This window comes from Rhynchophorus ferrugineus, unplaced genomic scaffold, assembly GCF_030347505.1.
Source record: "Rhynchophorus ferrugineus isolate W39M unplaced genomic scaffold, kcgeb_rfMv2 rfM1, whole genome shotgun sequence".
Classification (NCBI taxonomy): Eukaryota; Metazoa; Arthropoda; class Insecta; order Coleoptera; family Curculionidae; genus Rhynchophorus; species Rhynchophorus ferrugineus.
The window spans coordinates 50,017,515-50,032,649 of NW_027472580.1; the positions used below are offsets into that span (position 1 = coordinate 50,017,515).

The 15,135-nt window shown below is 29.3% G+C and overlaps 1 protein-coding gene and 1 long non-coding RNA gene across 2 annotated transcripts; one reads left to right on the top strand and one right to left on the bottom strand.

The window, feature by feature from the left end:
- Nucleotides 1–367: 367 nt before the first annotated feature.
- Nucleotides 368–8,160, bottom strand: LOC143193960 (uncharacterized). The gene is made up of 3 exons (XR_013005148.1): nt 7,985–8,160; nt 7,815–7,901; nt 368–487 (listed from the first exon to the last, which is right to left on the bottom strand). It is a non-coding gene; the product is annotated as an uncharacterized LOC143193960 (long non-coding RNA).
- Nucleotides 8,161–9,200: 1,040 nt separating this feature from the next.
- LOC143193961 (uncharacterized) lies at nt 9,201–10,089 on the top strand. Its single transcript, XM_076400440.1, has one exon. The coding sequence runs from the start codon at nt 9,251–9,253 to the stop codon at nt 9,878–9,880; it is 630 nt and encodes a 209-aa protein (XP_076256555.1). The 5' UTR covers nt 9,201–9,250; the 3' UTR covers nt 9,881–10,089.
- The last annotated feature ends 5,046 nt before the right edge of the window (nt 10,090–15,135 follow it).

The window sequence follows — 15,135 nt, forward strand, 5'->3', positions numbered from 1 at the left end:
CATAAATTGGGTACATTTTTGTTAAGGTCACGGCTAGGACGACAGAGCCAGCAGGTTTTTGATTTTTGATTTTTTGATTTTTATCAGTCGAACGAAACTAGTAGACCCAAAAATAGTAACTAAAAGTACACGACTGAAAGAGTCGATAGCATATAGTAACAAAATCAGTCGGACCGAAAATAGCGACCTAAATAGTCGAGAGTAAAAAGTAGTCAATTACTAAACAGTCGGTAGTCGATTTCCGTCGATAGTTCCCCACACTAGTTTTTGTATTTCTTTTCAATCCACTAATACTGATTAAATTAAAACTTTAGGGTAAGTTATATGGCTCGGTGAATGGAGGTAAAACTAAATGAAACAGTGGTGGTTACATTATATGACCGTTATTTATTGGCAAGATAAGAAAATATAGAAAATACAAAATAGATAAAACGGATGGCAGCGGTGTTATCTGATGACGAAACTTGGGCAGTCGATGGTGGCACATCTAAAACAAACGATGGTCGGTTACTGAAATGATTGGAAATACCCTTCAACAACATCCCAGATAAACGTCTCGGGGTTGCCGCCAGCTATTCGTTATTAGGTTCTAGTTCGCGCTGCTGGCACCCCGCCCGTGTTCAACATCTGGGATTATATTTCTGGATATTTTGTAAACCGTTATTACACTATGTAAAATTTTACATGCCTCAAGGTCGCTACAAAACCATAACTTTTAAAACACGTAAACCTACGTTGCAGATTATTCATTGTCATTAATTATTAAGTTGAGATTATTAAGAATGTAATTGTTAAAACATCTAAAAATTTACGATAAACCAAAATTATGTGTGATTAGTTATATTACAGGTTTAATTAATAGAATCGAAGAAAAACAAATTACAAGTCATTATATATTTCATTTCTCATTTCTTCGGAATTAATTATATTTTTATATTATTTTTTATATTATGTATTAGCATAGAAAAATAATAAGCAAGAATATTATAATAGTTAACTGATAATTAACATTCTCTAAACGTACAGCATCCAAATTATTCTTTAAATTATTATGGAGATTTTTCAAGTATCCTATATCAGAAAATAAGTAACACTAAGTAAAAAGTGAGAAAGCTGATTTAAAATCCCTTGCACCACCCCATCCACTCAGGCGATCTAGTTCTCAAGTGACGTTTTGTTATGCAAAAAGCATAAACAGTGTTAATGGGTAAGCCAGAATTATGGAGGGAAGCTTAATTAGTTGAGAAACAAATGCCGAAACATTTCTAAATTCGGTGTATCGGTGACGTCGTTTCTGGCTGTGGCACATCATCATCATCCCCCCGCCCCCACCGCCGAACAAAAGATACGAACATTAACTGTTACTTAGTGAGAAAGCGGTCCCTTTCGAAAAACGACATATCCATTAGAATGGCATTTTAAAAGATCCACCAAAATTCAAACAAGGATTTCTACTTATTCCCATGTTGGATTCTTATAAAGAAAACAATTTTCTGGTTATACGTCTGTACGTAATGCTAAACATATATTATTATTATATTATGTATATGTTATATATATATATATATATATATAAATTTATATAGAAAAATTCTAGATGTTATGTTGATGTGTCCGTAGTATATATATTTATATATACATATGAATATATGATGAACTTACAGTTGATCACAACAACGCCGAATCCTTTAAGGAAGTCATTAGAAAAGTTTAGACAATCATTAAGGTCCTAACTATAAAGAAATCTTTAAAAGAATGGTAAAATCATTTCAAATTTTAGGTTTCCTAATGAGTCTAAAAGTATATTTTCTTCCTTCCCACCTCGTTTACTTTCCGGAAAAAAAAGTTGGCAAAAATGGCATGTTCAATATTATCAAACTACTGTTAGATGCTTTAGACCTTCCGTATTCTTTTCGCACTCGAAAATGTACAAAGAGTATCAGCACTGGTAAAAGAAAACGTTTTAGTTATATTTCGAAAAATATGTATCAACATGTATTAGCAGTTTGTAAACAAATTAATATTTTAAAAATATTTTAAAAGTTTTTTTGCAAATTACTCTTTGCAAACAAATAATAATTTGTAATATTTAGCTAATATAAAACTAACATTTAGCTGTATAAACCTTTATTTTTTATTACCTCTCCACATCTTCGAGGTAATGCTGTAACTTATTACGAAGTTCCAAACCTGAAATAATATAGGCTAATACAGAAAATATATCATTACATAAATATCCTTATATCTAGAATGTTACCTCATTTATTTTGGATATCTTTGGACTATTGCCATGACTATTTCCCAAACCAAAGACAAGTAATCTTTAACATAAGGTCCCATTACATTACTTAGTATATTGAATTTTTTAAACATATTTGAAGATTGAATTTGTATATTTAGGATTGAACCTAGCGTTAGTTAAAAGTGTCACATTATTCTATCAAAAACAACTTACAAAAAGAATGACCTTGAAAACCAAAATGTATTTAAATTAAATGGAAGTAAAGTCGATAAATACATATTTATAAAATTATGACAACCACAAAAGAAATGTTTTCACAAGATTTTCCATAATATGAAAAAAACTACAAAAATCCCCAGTTATTAATCACCGAATTCTAGACTATAATATCAGAAGACACGAAAACCTTAAGCATGATAGATACTGCGATGAATTAAGACGAAAATAAGATATTTCTTTCGCTTCCTGAAGCAAAGATTAGTTTTATATATTTAGGTTCAATATACCACTTGAAAATAGTTGATTTATGATTAAATAAATGGATAAATGAAGTGATGGAGAGGAAATGGAAAATAATATAATAATCTCCATAAGACTGATTAAGCCACTATTTAATTTCAAAATAATTTTTCGCCAAAAAAAATAAGCTGTTTCACTAAAACTACTAAAACTTGGTCAACTAATCGTTAAAATGAGCATGAATGAATTGTAATAATAATAGATACAATACCGAGTGGAAACAATATTCATCCCATATTAATTCAACAAGAGCGAGGTCTGGCATTGTGATGGACGTTTCATTATTTGCAAGATTTAGTCGTTTCGTTTTTGTTATAGACGGTGAAATTATTTTTTGGCTTTCTTTGTTGTTGTTTACATATTTACTTTACCCTGAATAAAAGTTATTTCTACAAAAAAATAAAGTTTGAAAAATAGTAACGTTTGACCCTGGAAATTTTAAATGCGCGTTAAAACGCTCCAAAGCTGCGCGTGAAGTAGTTGTTTTGGTCGCATTGGACCATTTGTATGGATACAGGTATTATATATACATTATATTAATAATTTTGTGTTATAATTAGACATTCTATCATGTACCAATGGTGTCAATGGTGTCAACCGAATATTATTATAAATCGCAATATCCTTCAAATCAGAAAAATGTTGTATAGGTGGCAACCAGTGTATGTATAATAAAATTATTCTAATGTAAGTATTTACTATTCTAAGTATCTTCAATTATGTCTAAAATGTAATCAACTCAATAACATTGATTCAAGTAAATAATATTTTTGACGACATTAAATGTTAAGCCTCATTTATTTTGTTTGCTATTTATATTAATAACTAATAAATTTTCTCTTTTCTCAGATGCCAAATAATACACAACATTATATTTGATAAAATATATTATTATAGGCAGAAAAAAATAGGCTTAACAGGAAAATGCAAAAAACTGAACTCACCGAATATTCAAGGGCTTTCACTACTGACTATATATTCTCAAAATATAAAGAAACATATTAATTAAATGCAAGCCTTCAACAAAGTTCAGTTAAATCCCATAATGATTAGATTTCGAAAAATCAAATATCTGATTTCTGGAGTTCGAAGCTATACTTCCATAAATTTGAGGGAACTGTATGACTATCAAGTTTTTGGAGCCAAGTATGTATGTTGTGGCAATCAGAAACTTCCAATATTTCAAAAAATACTTATGTACAGACAATGTAGCAACGAAATATGTCACTGAAGTCAGGTAAATTAAAAGAAACCAAGCAAAAATCTAGTTTAAGAAATAATGGGAGAATTTGTTATTTATTAATATATTAAAGTATGTCTAAACCCAGATTTTTTTTAAAGTACTTAATGAAGAATTGTAGTCCCACATGATAAGATTGTAAAGCGATTATTTAAATAAACTTCCAAATTTCAATTTGTGTATTTTATTTACCCAAATATAACAAGGTGGTAATTTTTCAACTCTTTCAACATCCATCATCAAATGTATATAATTTAAACCCCTTTTGCGTTGTAGTTACTATCAACTATATAAAATTAATATTTTGATAGCCATATGAAGTACATTTGCATCTGTATTTTCAAATTATCATCATACAATTTTGCAGTAAGTCGATCAGTAATCGATATAATTTTGGTTTGTTTCAGCAAATATAGAGCACTTGATTTCAATAATGCTAAATAATACTAAATAATACAAATAAAATCGAAGCTCTCTAAAATGCTTAAATGTTGGAAAGCAAAAATGATGGTAAGGAAAAGGTAAGTGACCTCAATATTTCGTAACTCTTCTGATAGGTATTTGACTTAACATGGCGTATTTCTAAATGTTGTGTTTTGAATATTATATATCATCTATCATTACCATTTTGAATTATCATATTGAATATTATATATCACCTATTATAAATCAATATTTTTGTGATTTTTATTACAATCATCTAGCCTTGTGTAGCTAATCAGCGATTTCGTTTCAATAAAATTACAAAAGAAACTAGTAATTTTGTGTATTATGATAAGATTGGATGTAACAAGTAAAAATTTTCAAACGATGTTGTAATTGTTAGTTTATATATGGTATTATATTATTAAAATGACTTGAACTTAATTTTGTATTTATAATTAAGAACTTTATAAATATTACTTATAACAAACCTTACTTGTTACGTTATAACAAAAAGATTATGATTAATATATTTATAAACTATGTATTTCTTCCTATTAATGAAACGAAATAAAACAAAACTCCAGTTAATCTAACACCTTCTAATCAATAAATTTCATTAAAATAGAACTTGTACTAGTTAGTTTGTATCATCAGAAAAGGCAAAGAAAGATCTATAACGCGGACTTCTCCAGCTTTTGATAAAGAAAGTTTTGTGAACGACATTTCGCAGTTCCTATTTCCATTTGGCAGGAGCATTAGCAAACGCCCAAGCCCAATTCTCTCTAATTAGATTTTCTGTTCCAGGTACATAGTTAGGCAACTACTAGTGCTGTTTATTACGTGGCAAAAGTTCTAGATCTTTTCTTGTCCCTCTTGATTAGAAACGAATAAAATTACTGCTAATAAAATACTATTAACAATAATTCTGTTTTCATCCGATAATTAAAATATGCAAAATTAGTACCCAAAACTATTTTGAAAATGATTATAAAGTATATACTAATTGCCTGACCTCGAGATAAGGCAACTAATAAGATCAATATCAATTATATGTATTTGAAAAGACACACAAAAAGGTTTCGAGCATGTTTAATGTAGCACAGGCCTTTGATAAAACCTGCTACTTAGAACTAAAAAATGTACCAGAACCAAAACTGTATTATGAAAAATCGAAATCATAAATAAACAAAGATTACTAATGGTTACTAAAAATAACTACTCTGATTTCCCAGTGGCATCACATTACGAGACAAGAAAACATCATTTGTACGATTTCGTTTCGTTTATTTCTGTGATGGACTATAATAAACTTATGTATACTTTTCTGCATAACTTAAGATATTAGTAGTAACTGTTAATCCTAGGTATTCGAGTTGTTTCACTGTCTTCAAACTGTATTCTGTCTCTCTTCAAGCTATACTCTATACTGTTTCTACCTTAAATCTGCCGCGTTTTCGTCAGTTAGTATGTTTTGCCTAATTCATTATATATTTTATTTTACTATCATTGATAACATGATCCACAACTCTTACTTTCTAGCACTCTTAATTAACCATTCTTTAAAAACTATTAATTTACCAAAAATCGTGTAATTATACTCTGAAATGTTAATATGTAAACAAGCTATTAAACCAACGTCTACCTACAGCATATAAATCTAGGCATACGACAATAAAATTAATTTTGATTTATTTTTATTGTAGCGGCACACAACTTATAATTCTAAAAAGATATGTTAAAGGCTGAAGTATTTAATTAAAAAAATATATTTCCTAATATATAGAATTTTTTTGCGTAAATATCTAGGATATAGGATAACATTGTGTCTGTTAGCGTAGGTCAGAAAAACTTTATTTTTATACCATCGAGTCTCTAGGGTCCGATACCCCAACTAAAACACCACCCTTAGTAGGGTGTGTCAAAAACTTACCCTACGACAACCGTAGCCGCGCTTTGTCTAGTTTCAGGTCCTTACAATAGTCTGTATGATGCAATAGTTTCAACATTGGATTGAACTGAAAGCGGATTAGATCTACCAATAGATATAACACATGAGCATTTATTTCATCTGATGTTACTGTATGAATCAGGTCTAGTACCATAAGGTTTGAAATTATAAAAGATATAAATATAGATCTATATAATATGTTAAAATATATTACTATATATTAAGAATTTCTTAAAATAACGAATCTCACAAATATAACCGTTAAAAAAACATTGTTACTTTTATAAAAGTATATTATATCATAATACACTTTTGTAAGTATATTTAAAATTTATTAAATTATTTAAAAAACGCGATATATTTCTATAAAATTTTTAAAGAAATTCTTAGGGAATACATGTAAATATTATCATATTTATTTCAACTATGGATTATTTAAAGGACCTACCGGTTAATGCGAGCATACAGTAATGAGAAGATAATTTTCAGTTTAGCGCATGTCTATTTTCATTTATTCATACTTGATATTTCATTTTCATTTTTCATCAAACATACATTACGATAAAATTACCACTTAATATTCCCTTAAGTGGTGGAAATAAATATGAATCTACCGTTAAATAACACATTTAATTTAATTGTGGAAATATAGGCAAATTTTAATAATTGCCAGTGTTGTAATTGTGTTAACCAAGATAATAAAAATTGAGAAACTTTAAACAATAATAAGCCATATTCTATTAGCATTTTTGCAAATCAATAAATTATTTACCTATGCTCTTGTATAAAATTATATTCTTTACTCTTTGTTTGTTTCACTCTTCTTCATTCAAAGTAGTAGTCATTAGATCTTTAGGGTGGCATTGATGGTTAATGTTATATGTTCAGTTTATTCCATTTAGGTCAACTTTTATTAGTAAATTTGATATTTTCAGAGTATCATCATCTACTATTCTTGTATCTTACAAAATCCTATCTAATTTTTTCTCTTATTCTAATTTGGCTTTCTTCAGCTTTCACTTAATAAATCTTAGCAACACTTCACCTACCAAAAGAAAAAGTTAAATCGTTACTAATATATATCCTGATTAAAGCAATAATTTTTATCAGTTTCTGCAGTTTTTGCTGCTATTTTTGATAGACAAACCCCATTATTGAACTGACTACCTCGAGATTTCGATTAACGTATTGCACATTTACTAACCTAAAATGAATGGATTATCGTATTCTTAATGTGAAAGAAATCTCAGACAATACATCATTATTTTTACAAAACAATAATTTAGTTACTTATTCTCTTATATAATAATACATTGAATTTTCCTTATCATTAGATCATTAGGATGTCGTTGATAGTTTTATATTTGGTTTATGTGATTCAGGTCTACTTTTGTTAGCAAGTTTAATTATTTCATAGTATCACTGTACACTGTTCTTACATCTTAGTAAAATGCTGTCTAATTCCTTCTTCTCTGAATTTTACATTCTTCGACTTTCACTCTCAACAAATTCTAGCTACATCTTACCTATCAATTAAAATTTAAATTATTACTACAATATATTATGTTTAAACATAATATATTGTCCACAATAAATGTCCAATTATTACCAGTTACTACAATTTTGCTACTATTCTTCATGGACAAATCTCATTAATGACTTGACTACTTCCAACACAACAAGAATCATTTTCTTCTCTGTTTTTGTTGTCATTAAATTTTGACGTATGTTGATATCTATTCGATATCATTGAAAATAATGTGTTATAAATTTAGGAACTAATATTCCCACTATAAGTAAAATTGATGTTGTTTGGATTTTATAACTTTTAAAAATATAACCTTATATTCTGCACTTACCCTCGTTCTTCGATATTTTAAAACCAATGTATGTTAAACCCCCAAGAATAACACAACAATTTAATTATTATTACTATAGAATTATTAATGCAACAATTATTAATACAATTCTATAGTATTTAATGCAACACAAAAACTATGATATCCCAGATTTTGTTGTTGTTTTGACTTGATCGACTGTATCGATCGACTCGAAAAGAATGTACCGCTATTAGAAAAGGAAGACAATATGGTTTATTCTTTTCTATGGTTTATTCTATGCAGGATTGTGCACATGCGCCAAAGCCGGTGACGACTGAGGAGTAAGGTGTCCTGTCAGAGTTGACACAGGTGAGTTTGATTCAAAATAATATGCGGAGGAACACATGTTATAATTTTCAATTAAATTATAAAACCTTCCAATTTATTTCAATTTAAAAATAAATTACATTTGTACTGACTTCTAAATCACTTTGGATATATAAAATATAAAAACTAATGTAAAATGAACTGCTTGCTGATTCCATTATTGAAACTATGTCCATATTTTACTTTTCGGCACATCGACTATAATAGAAAACCTACTATTTAAATCACAATTAGGAATTGCATCTTGTAATGCTCTTCCTCATTGGTAGAGTTTATAGTAATTCACTGTATTTGAATCTTATATTGTGGTACAAAACACTTTTGTTTCGTTTCTACATAATATTTGATTGGGTAGCTATATTAATGACACCATACGAAAATGTTAATGAATTATATACAATTACAAAAATTAAAAGAAAACAAATATTACAAAAATATCCCCTAAAATACCAGGCAGTTGTTTTTCCTTTTATTATTTTCGGTCTTCTGGTGACCAAGACTCACATATTAAACAATGTCGACACACTCATTTAAGTTCCCATTCTATGTTTTTATGTTTTGTAATACAACAAACCTTTCGAACATATGAAAACCTAAAACATTGTTGCATACTGTCACTGTCAGCTCAATAAAATTCCATCAAAATTAATCAGTGAACTCATTTCAAAATGGCGAATCTAAATTATTTCATTAACAGTACAAACCCGGAAATATTTAGTATTGTTCCTAGACCAGGCGGCTTTGCCAACATCCCCGTTCCAGAAAAGACGTATCTAAAGCCAAAAACTATTTCCGCAGGTCGGAGAAGATCAAGATCTAGAGCAGATACCTCGGGTGTCAGACGTAGCCTTATAGCTGCACCAAGTGCAGAAATTAGTACTGGAGTATCTGACTATGATGCCTGTCCAAGGCAATATAAAATCAGTCAAATCATTGCTGCTACACCATGGTCGGTAGAATTTGATGAGTTTCTCGAGCCTTCAGAATATTCAGCTAGAGTAGTCGACCCTTTCCAGGACTCAGTCGATATGCTAGCCATGACAATCAGCATTATTATGCTGCTATCGAAGGGTTACGACAAAATATCCGAATCTCACTTCAAATGGACTTTGAGTTATCTAAAGTGTATTAAAGATGAATTCGGACAAACGCCACCGAATATTCAAGGTATTCTGAACCATATCAATCAAGTTACAGGAGGACAAATTACCTCATTTCTGGAAGGCTTGGACGATTCTGATGGAGCAGATAAGAAATTCCGAATATCTGAATCCACGCCAGATGTAGCTGAAGGCTGAAATATATTTTGTATAGTTTTATTTAAAATATATTGTTTATAAAATATCCTATGTGGATTTTCCACAGCATTATATTATCAATCCATGAGAAATCAGAAATAAAGTATTAGTAAAGAGTCTATTACAGGTCTGAAATAAAGAACACGGAATACTAGAAGAATAAGTCTTAATATTAATAAAAAAGGTTCAGTGAGATACAGCAGCTAATAGAAAACATAGTGTCTAAAAGTAGCTCTTTTTAATATATTTATAAACTGTAAGCAGAGTATAGTTTAATTGAGATGGTTAAAGTGCTACTTGGAATAGAATTAAATTAAAAAATAATAATTCTATAGTTAATAAACATCACATATGAAATATTCTTGCTCCAAAACTACGCGTAGTAAAGTAAATTTCTAAAAATATTTGTTCTAGGAAATTAATCGATGCTATAAATTTAACAATAAAGCTTTTTGAGTAATTAAATAACATAGTTAATTTTAGTAATAAACAAAAACTGGTCTTATTCATAAACAAAGAAAATGCTACCAAAACAACACACTGAACTATTAAAATTATACATTACAACCAGAATGTTTAGAAACAAGAAGAAGCTTACTCTACAATAAAAGAAGCTAAAGCAGGTGTACCACAAGGAAGTGTACTGGGACCAATGATTTATCTACTCTACAGTTGTGATATACCACAAACGAAAAATATTACGATGTTTACATTATCTGATGATATTGCGATTATAGCTGTCGGAGACAATAGTGAAGAAGCCTCACGAAAATTACAACAGGCAAGTGACAATATAAATAATTGAACACAAGCTCGGAAAATAAGAATTAATGAAAGTGAATCTGTACATATGCAGTTCACCTATAAAGAGACCGTACAAGCACCCATAACATTCAATAATACTATCATCTCATATAGCAACAACGCTAAATATCTCGGAATGAACCCCGATGAAAAAGTTCGCTGGAAGGAACATATAAAGAAGAAAAGAAAAGAACTGAAATTGAAATATAGGAAAATGTACTGGCTAATTGGAAGAAAATCACAATTATCAATACATAATAAATTGCTATTATATAAGCAAATATTGAAACCTATATGGACATACGGAGTTCAATTCTGGGGATGTTCTGCAAAGAGTAACATAAATAAAATACAATTTTTTCAGAACAAAGTCCTGAGAGGTATTGTGGGTGCACCCAAATACTATAGGACTGATTACCTACATCGAGACCTTCAGATACCCACAGTCAGTCAAGAAATCAAGAGAATTGCAAGGGGGCATGAGGAAAGACTCCATTCTCACACGAATATTGAAATATTGTAACTATTGGATACCACCAGAACAGGACACACACTCAAAAGAATCAAACCATCTGATCTTGTGTAGTATTGTGTAGTGAGGTGCATATATTAAAAAATTCAGCAGTGACATGTATAAACATAATTTCACCAGAGACTGAGATAGGGCCTCCTAGTTATATACCTAGATTTAAGTTATCATAAATACAAATTGTAGGTTAGACGGAAACGACTAGTAACAATATATTAATTAAATAATAAAAAAAATAATAAAAACTGTTGTACACATAATGTAATTATTACTAGGATCTATAATGTCAATCGATATCTGGCACTTGAATAGAACCTTTCGACAAATAACCATCCTCTATAATCACTTAAATATCCTCTACCATCAGACGTTAATTTACACCGTTAAAAATTCCTTTTGATTATTCTATGGACGCCCTATTCACCAAATCGATCATTGAACTGTGCATACAAAATATTATTCAAAAGTATTATAAGTTTACCTATATATATTTATCAATTATCTCAAATTTTAAAATATTTGCCACAATTGTTAATATAGATAATAGATGGCTTGGTAGAATGGCTTTATGATTATTCTACAGTCAATAATAAACATTATGTATAAATAGGCAAAAAGAATTCCAGATTAAAGATTCTAGAAATGTTTTTATTAAGAAATTAATTAAATTTAAGTAGTAAGATTAGGTGTGATTACTTCTTTCTTAAAAACAGACACCCTAACAGAATAACTTCATTTATAACATTTGAAATACTTTTGAAATACAAGAATACAAGAAAATTGTTTCCCTCTAACTGCAGACAAGAACTCAAACTGTTCGTATTTCCTCTGAATCTGATTAGTTTTGAATTAAGATAGTATATAATTGATGCTGGCCTCTTGAAGTTAGCCAAGATGACCAACGGTATCCTATTGCCCAACTTTTCTACGTCCGAATCTAACCCGTATGTTTTCATTGGTTTCATGGTTTCATTTTAAAAATATACTGCTACAGATGCTTTCCGTGAAACTGTAAATGCTATTATTAATTTATTAATCGATATATTCCCGGCAATCAATAAAATGTTTATTTTTAATTTTAACATAATTTCACACAAATAAAGTCTGATTATATGTAAAATATGCTTAATTTTTCAAAGTCATCTATTTACTCGTCAAAACATAAAACAATTCACAATGTTTTCAATTGTTGTTTTTTATATATTTATACTAGTGGAATATTTATTTTAGCCCCAAACTAATTAATTTTGATAATACATGAATGAAGTCATGTATTTTGATATACAAAATATCTGAAACCAAATAAATCTTGAATTAAACTGATTCTATGGGCCCTAACTGAAACACAATATTTCAAATATTTCAAGTTATAACCAAATAAAACCAAACCCAACAATTAAATAATGTAAAATTATCTGATTCAAAACGTCACATAATGTAATCTTACTAAAAACAAACATATTGTAATTCTAATTCAAGCAAAATAAGTTGACGAAGGTAAAAGCATATTAAGTTAAATAAAAGTTTTAACGCGTCTAAATAATAATAGCTATAATAACTATTTTTAGAACAGAATATTCAGTCAATTATTAAATGTAAATTGTCATCAAAAGGCCATTACCAGGCCCAAAAACGTCAGTAACTGGGTAAGGAAGGATGTTTTCTAGGATGGTCTCTATGTTGGTCCCTGTCCAGTCGGTAGGCTTAATGTTGAGGATCGTGCTTCAGAGCCTACGTTAACCAGTAAGTCCAGTCCGGATTAATCCAGGTTGGTAAAAAGGAGACATATTTTTAAAAAATATCTATAGATGGTGTATGACCCTCAAACGTTATCACTTAAGCCAAGTTGAGTAAAATAACAAAGCTAGTTAAGAATTCATGTTGAAAGTATAACTAGACATTTAAGTGAATCAATGTATTAAATCACGTGTAAATATGTATTTTGTAAAAGTACTTGAAGTATTGTAATTGCAGACATTCTTTATTTTAACTTGGGTTAGCAATTCATGCATTTCATTTATCAAAATATTACAAAATATTCTAGTAAAACAGTTTCTTCTCCGACCATCTGAAATTTTAAGGAAATTAAGAAACTTTTTCATTTGTGTGGCTACCAGCTATATAAAGGTAACATTTGTGTAGACCTGTCAAATACATCGGCAATTGTAGGACACTTGATCCCAATAATCCTATTCTCACACTTTCCAACTGGTGATTGTGCTATTGTACTTTTGTACTAAATTTTCTTGTCAAGCGTTAATGTTAAATCGCCAAAATTTTATGACAACAAACTAGTAGTGATAGATTTTAAAAATGTACGGTTATATGTAACTACTTAATAAAGATAAAAAACATATTTTCATTTAGATTTTTAATAAAATATAAATTGTTATAAATAATAACTATAAAATAGAAGCAAAAATGTTGTATACAATCTACCCAATATAGTGGCTTTCCAAAATTTCTATCATTTTTTCTCCTGAAATCTTAATATATTCACTTGTAAAACACAACAATTGCAATTCTTTATTAGTACAGCTATCATACCCAATCAATAACTCTTTATATCACTAGCATGCTAAAAGCACAAATATGCCATTATTTTATCCAAATTTTCTCTAGCATACTTAAACGTTCCACTGTAATCCGCTAAAGACAATAATTAATATGATCAAGTTTGAATCACCCTTCAGATGAAACTATAATGAATTGAAATACAATCGAATTAAAGAGAACCCCAGTCCTCAGTGATTCCAAAGGGCAACAGAGCAACGGAAATATGACACATCAGAAAAATGTGCCATAAACGGCAAGGGTGGTTTCATGTTATGAGGGTGGCAATTATAGCAACCTTTGATAATTGATACATCTTTTGTTCGCAGAGTCTGAAACACTTAATTAGGTGTGCGTTGAGGACCGGACGACAACTAAAATCGTCACGGCCATCATCGTTATTCGCAAAAGAATCAGGCTCTAATAAAGATAAATGATATGTGTAGTGAATAAATTATTAATCTTTTAATGCTGCGTTATTGTAGTTATTATAAAAATCGAATAACAATAACAATCGATAACATATTTGGTATCCGCCAATAATGGTAAGTATCCATCATTCGTTTGCATTTACAACAAAAGAAGACGTCATAATTAATACATTATTCTAATATTACTTTATTCGAAACTCCATTTTGTAAGAATTAATAGAAATAAAAAAGCCATCAGCAATTTTTTATGAACATATTTTTTCCTTTGTTATTATATTTGATTTTTGGGCTGATTACACACCATTTGTAGAAACTTTCTTTAAATTGGAAGAAATCTGTAGCTGCTCATCCCCTGGTTGCTTATAATATTTTTTACATATAATTTATTTTATTAGATACGTTTAGACAATCTTAATTATAAATTAATTTTTTATTTGTACTTGGGTCAATTCACATTCTAGATGAGTGCGAGATTGTTATGCATTTCATAAATTAAAATTTAGTTATACCAACTTGAGATAAACTTAATAATAATGCACTTCGTGCAAATTCGTGTGGTGTTAACCAGAGAATACAAGCGAATGAAACTAAAACTGTCTACTCGTTCAATAGTTATATTGCTTCAACATTGCCGTAAATTGGTCAACTTTCTTTCTTTCATGTTTTACGGCAATATCTTGAATAAGAATTCATTTCAAGCTCATTTTAATTTATTAAATTTCATTTTAAGCTCACCGAAGTACAATTATTCATTGGTTACATAGCAATTACTAGTCGATTTGATGACTTGATGACTTTGATGACTACAACCCCCCCATATTTGCACTACATCAGACCATATAGACTTTATTATGGATTAAGTATCTTCCGACTAACAAATGGATATTTTTATAAATTTTTACTTGATCAGCTTTTATGTGATGTTTCCAATTTAATCT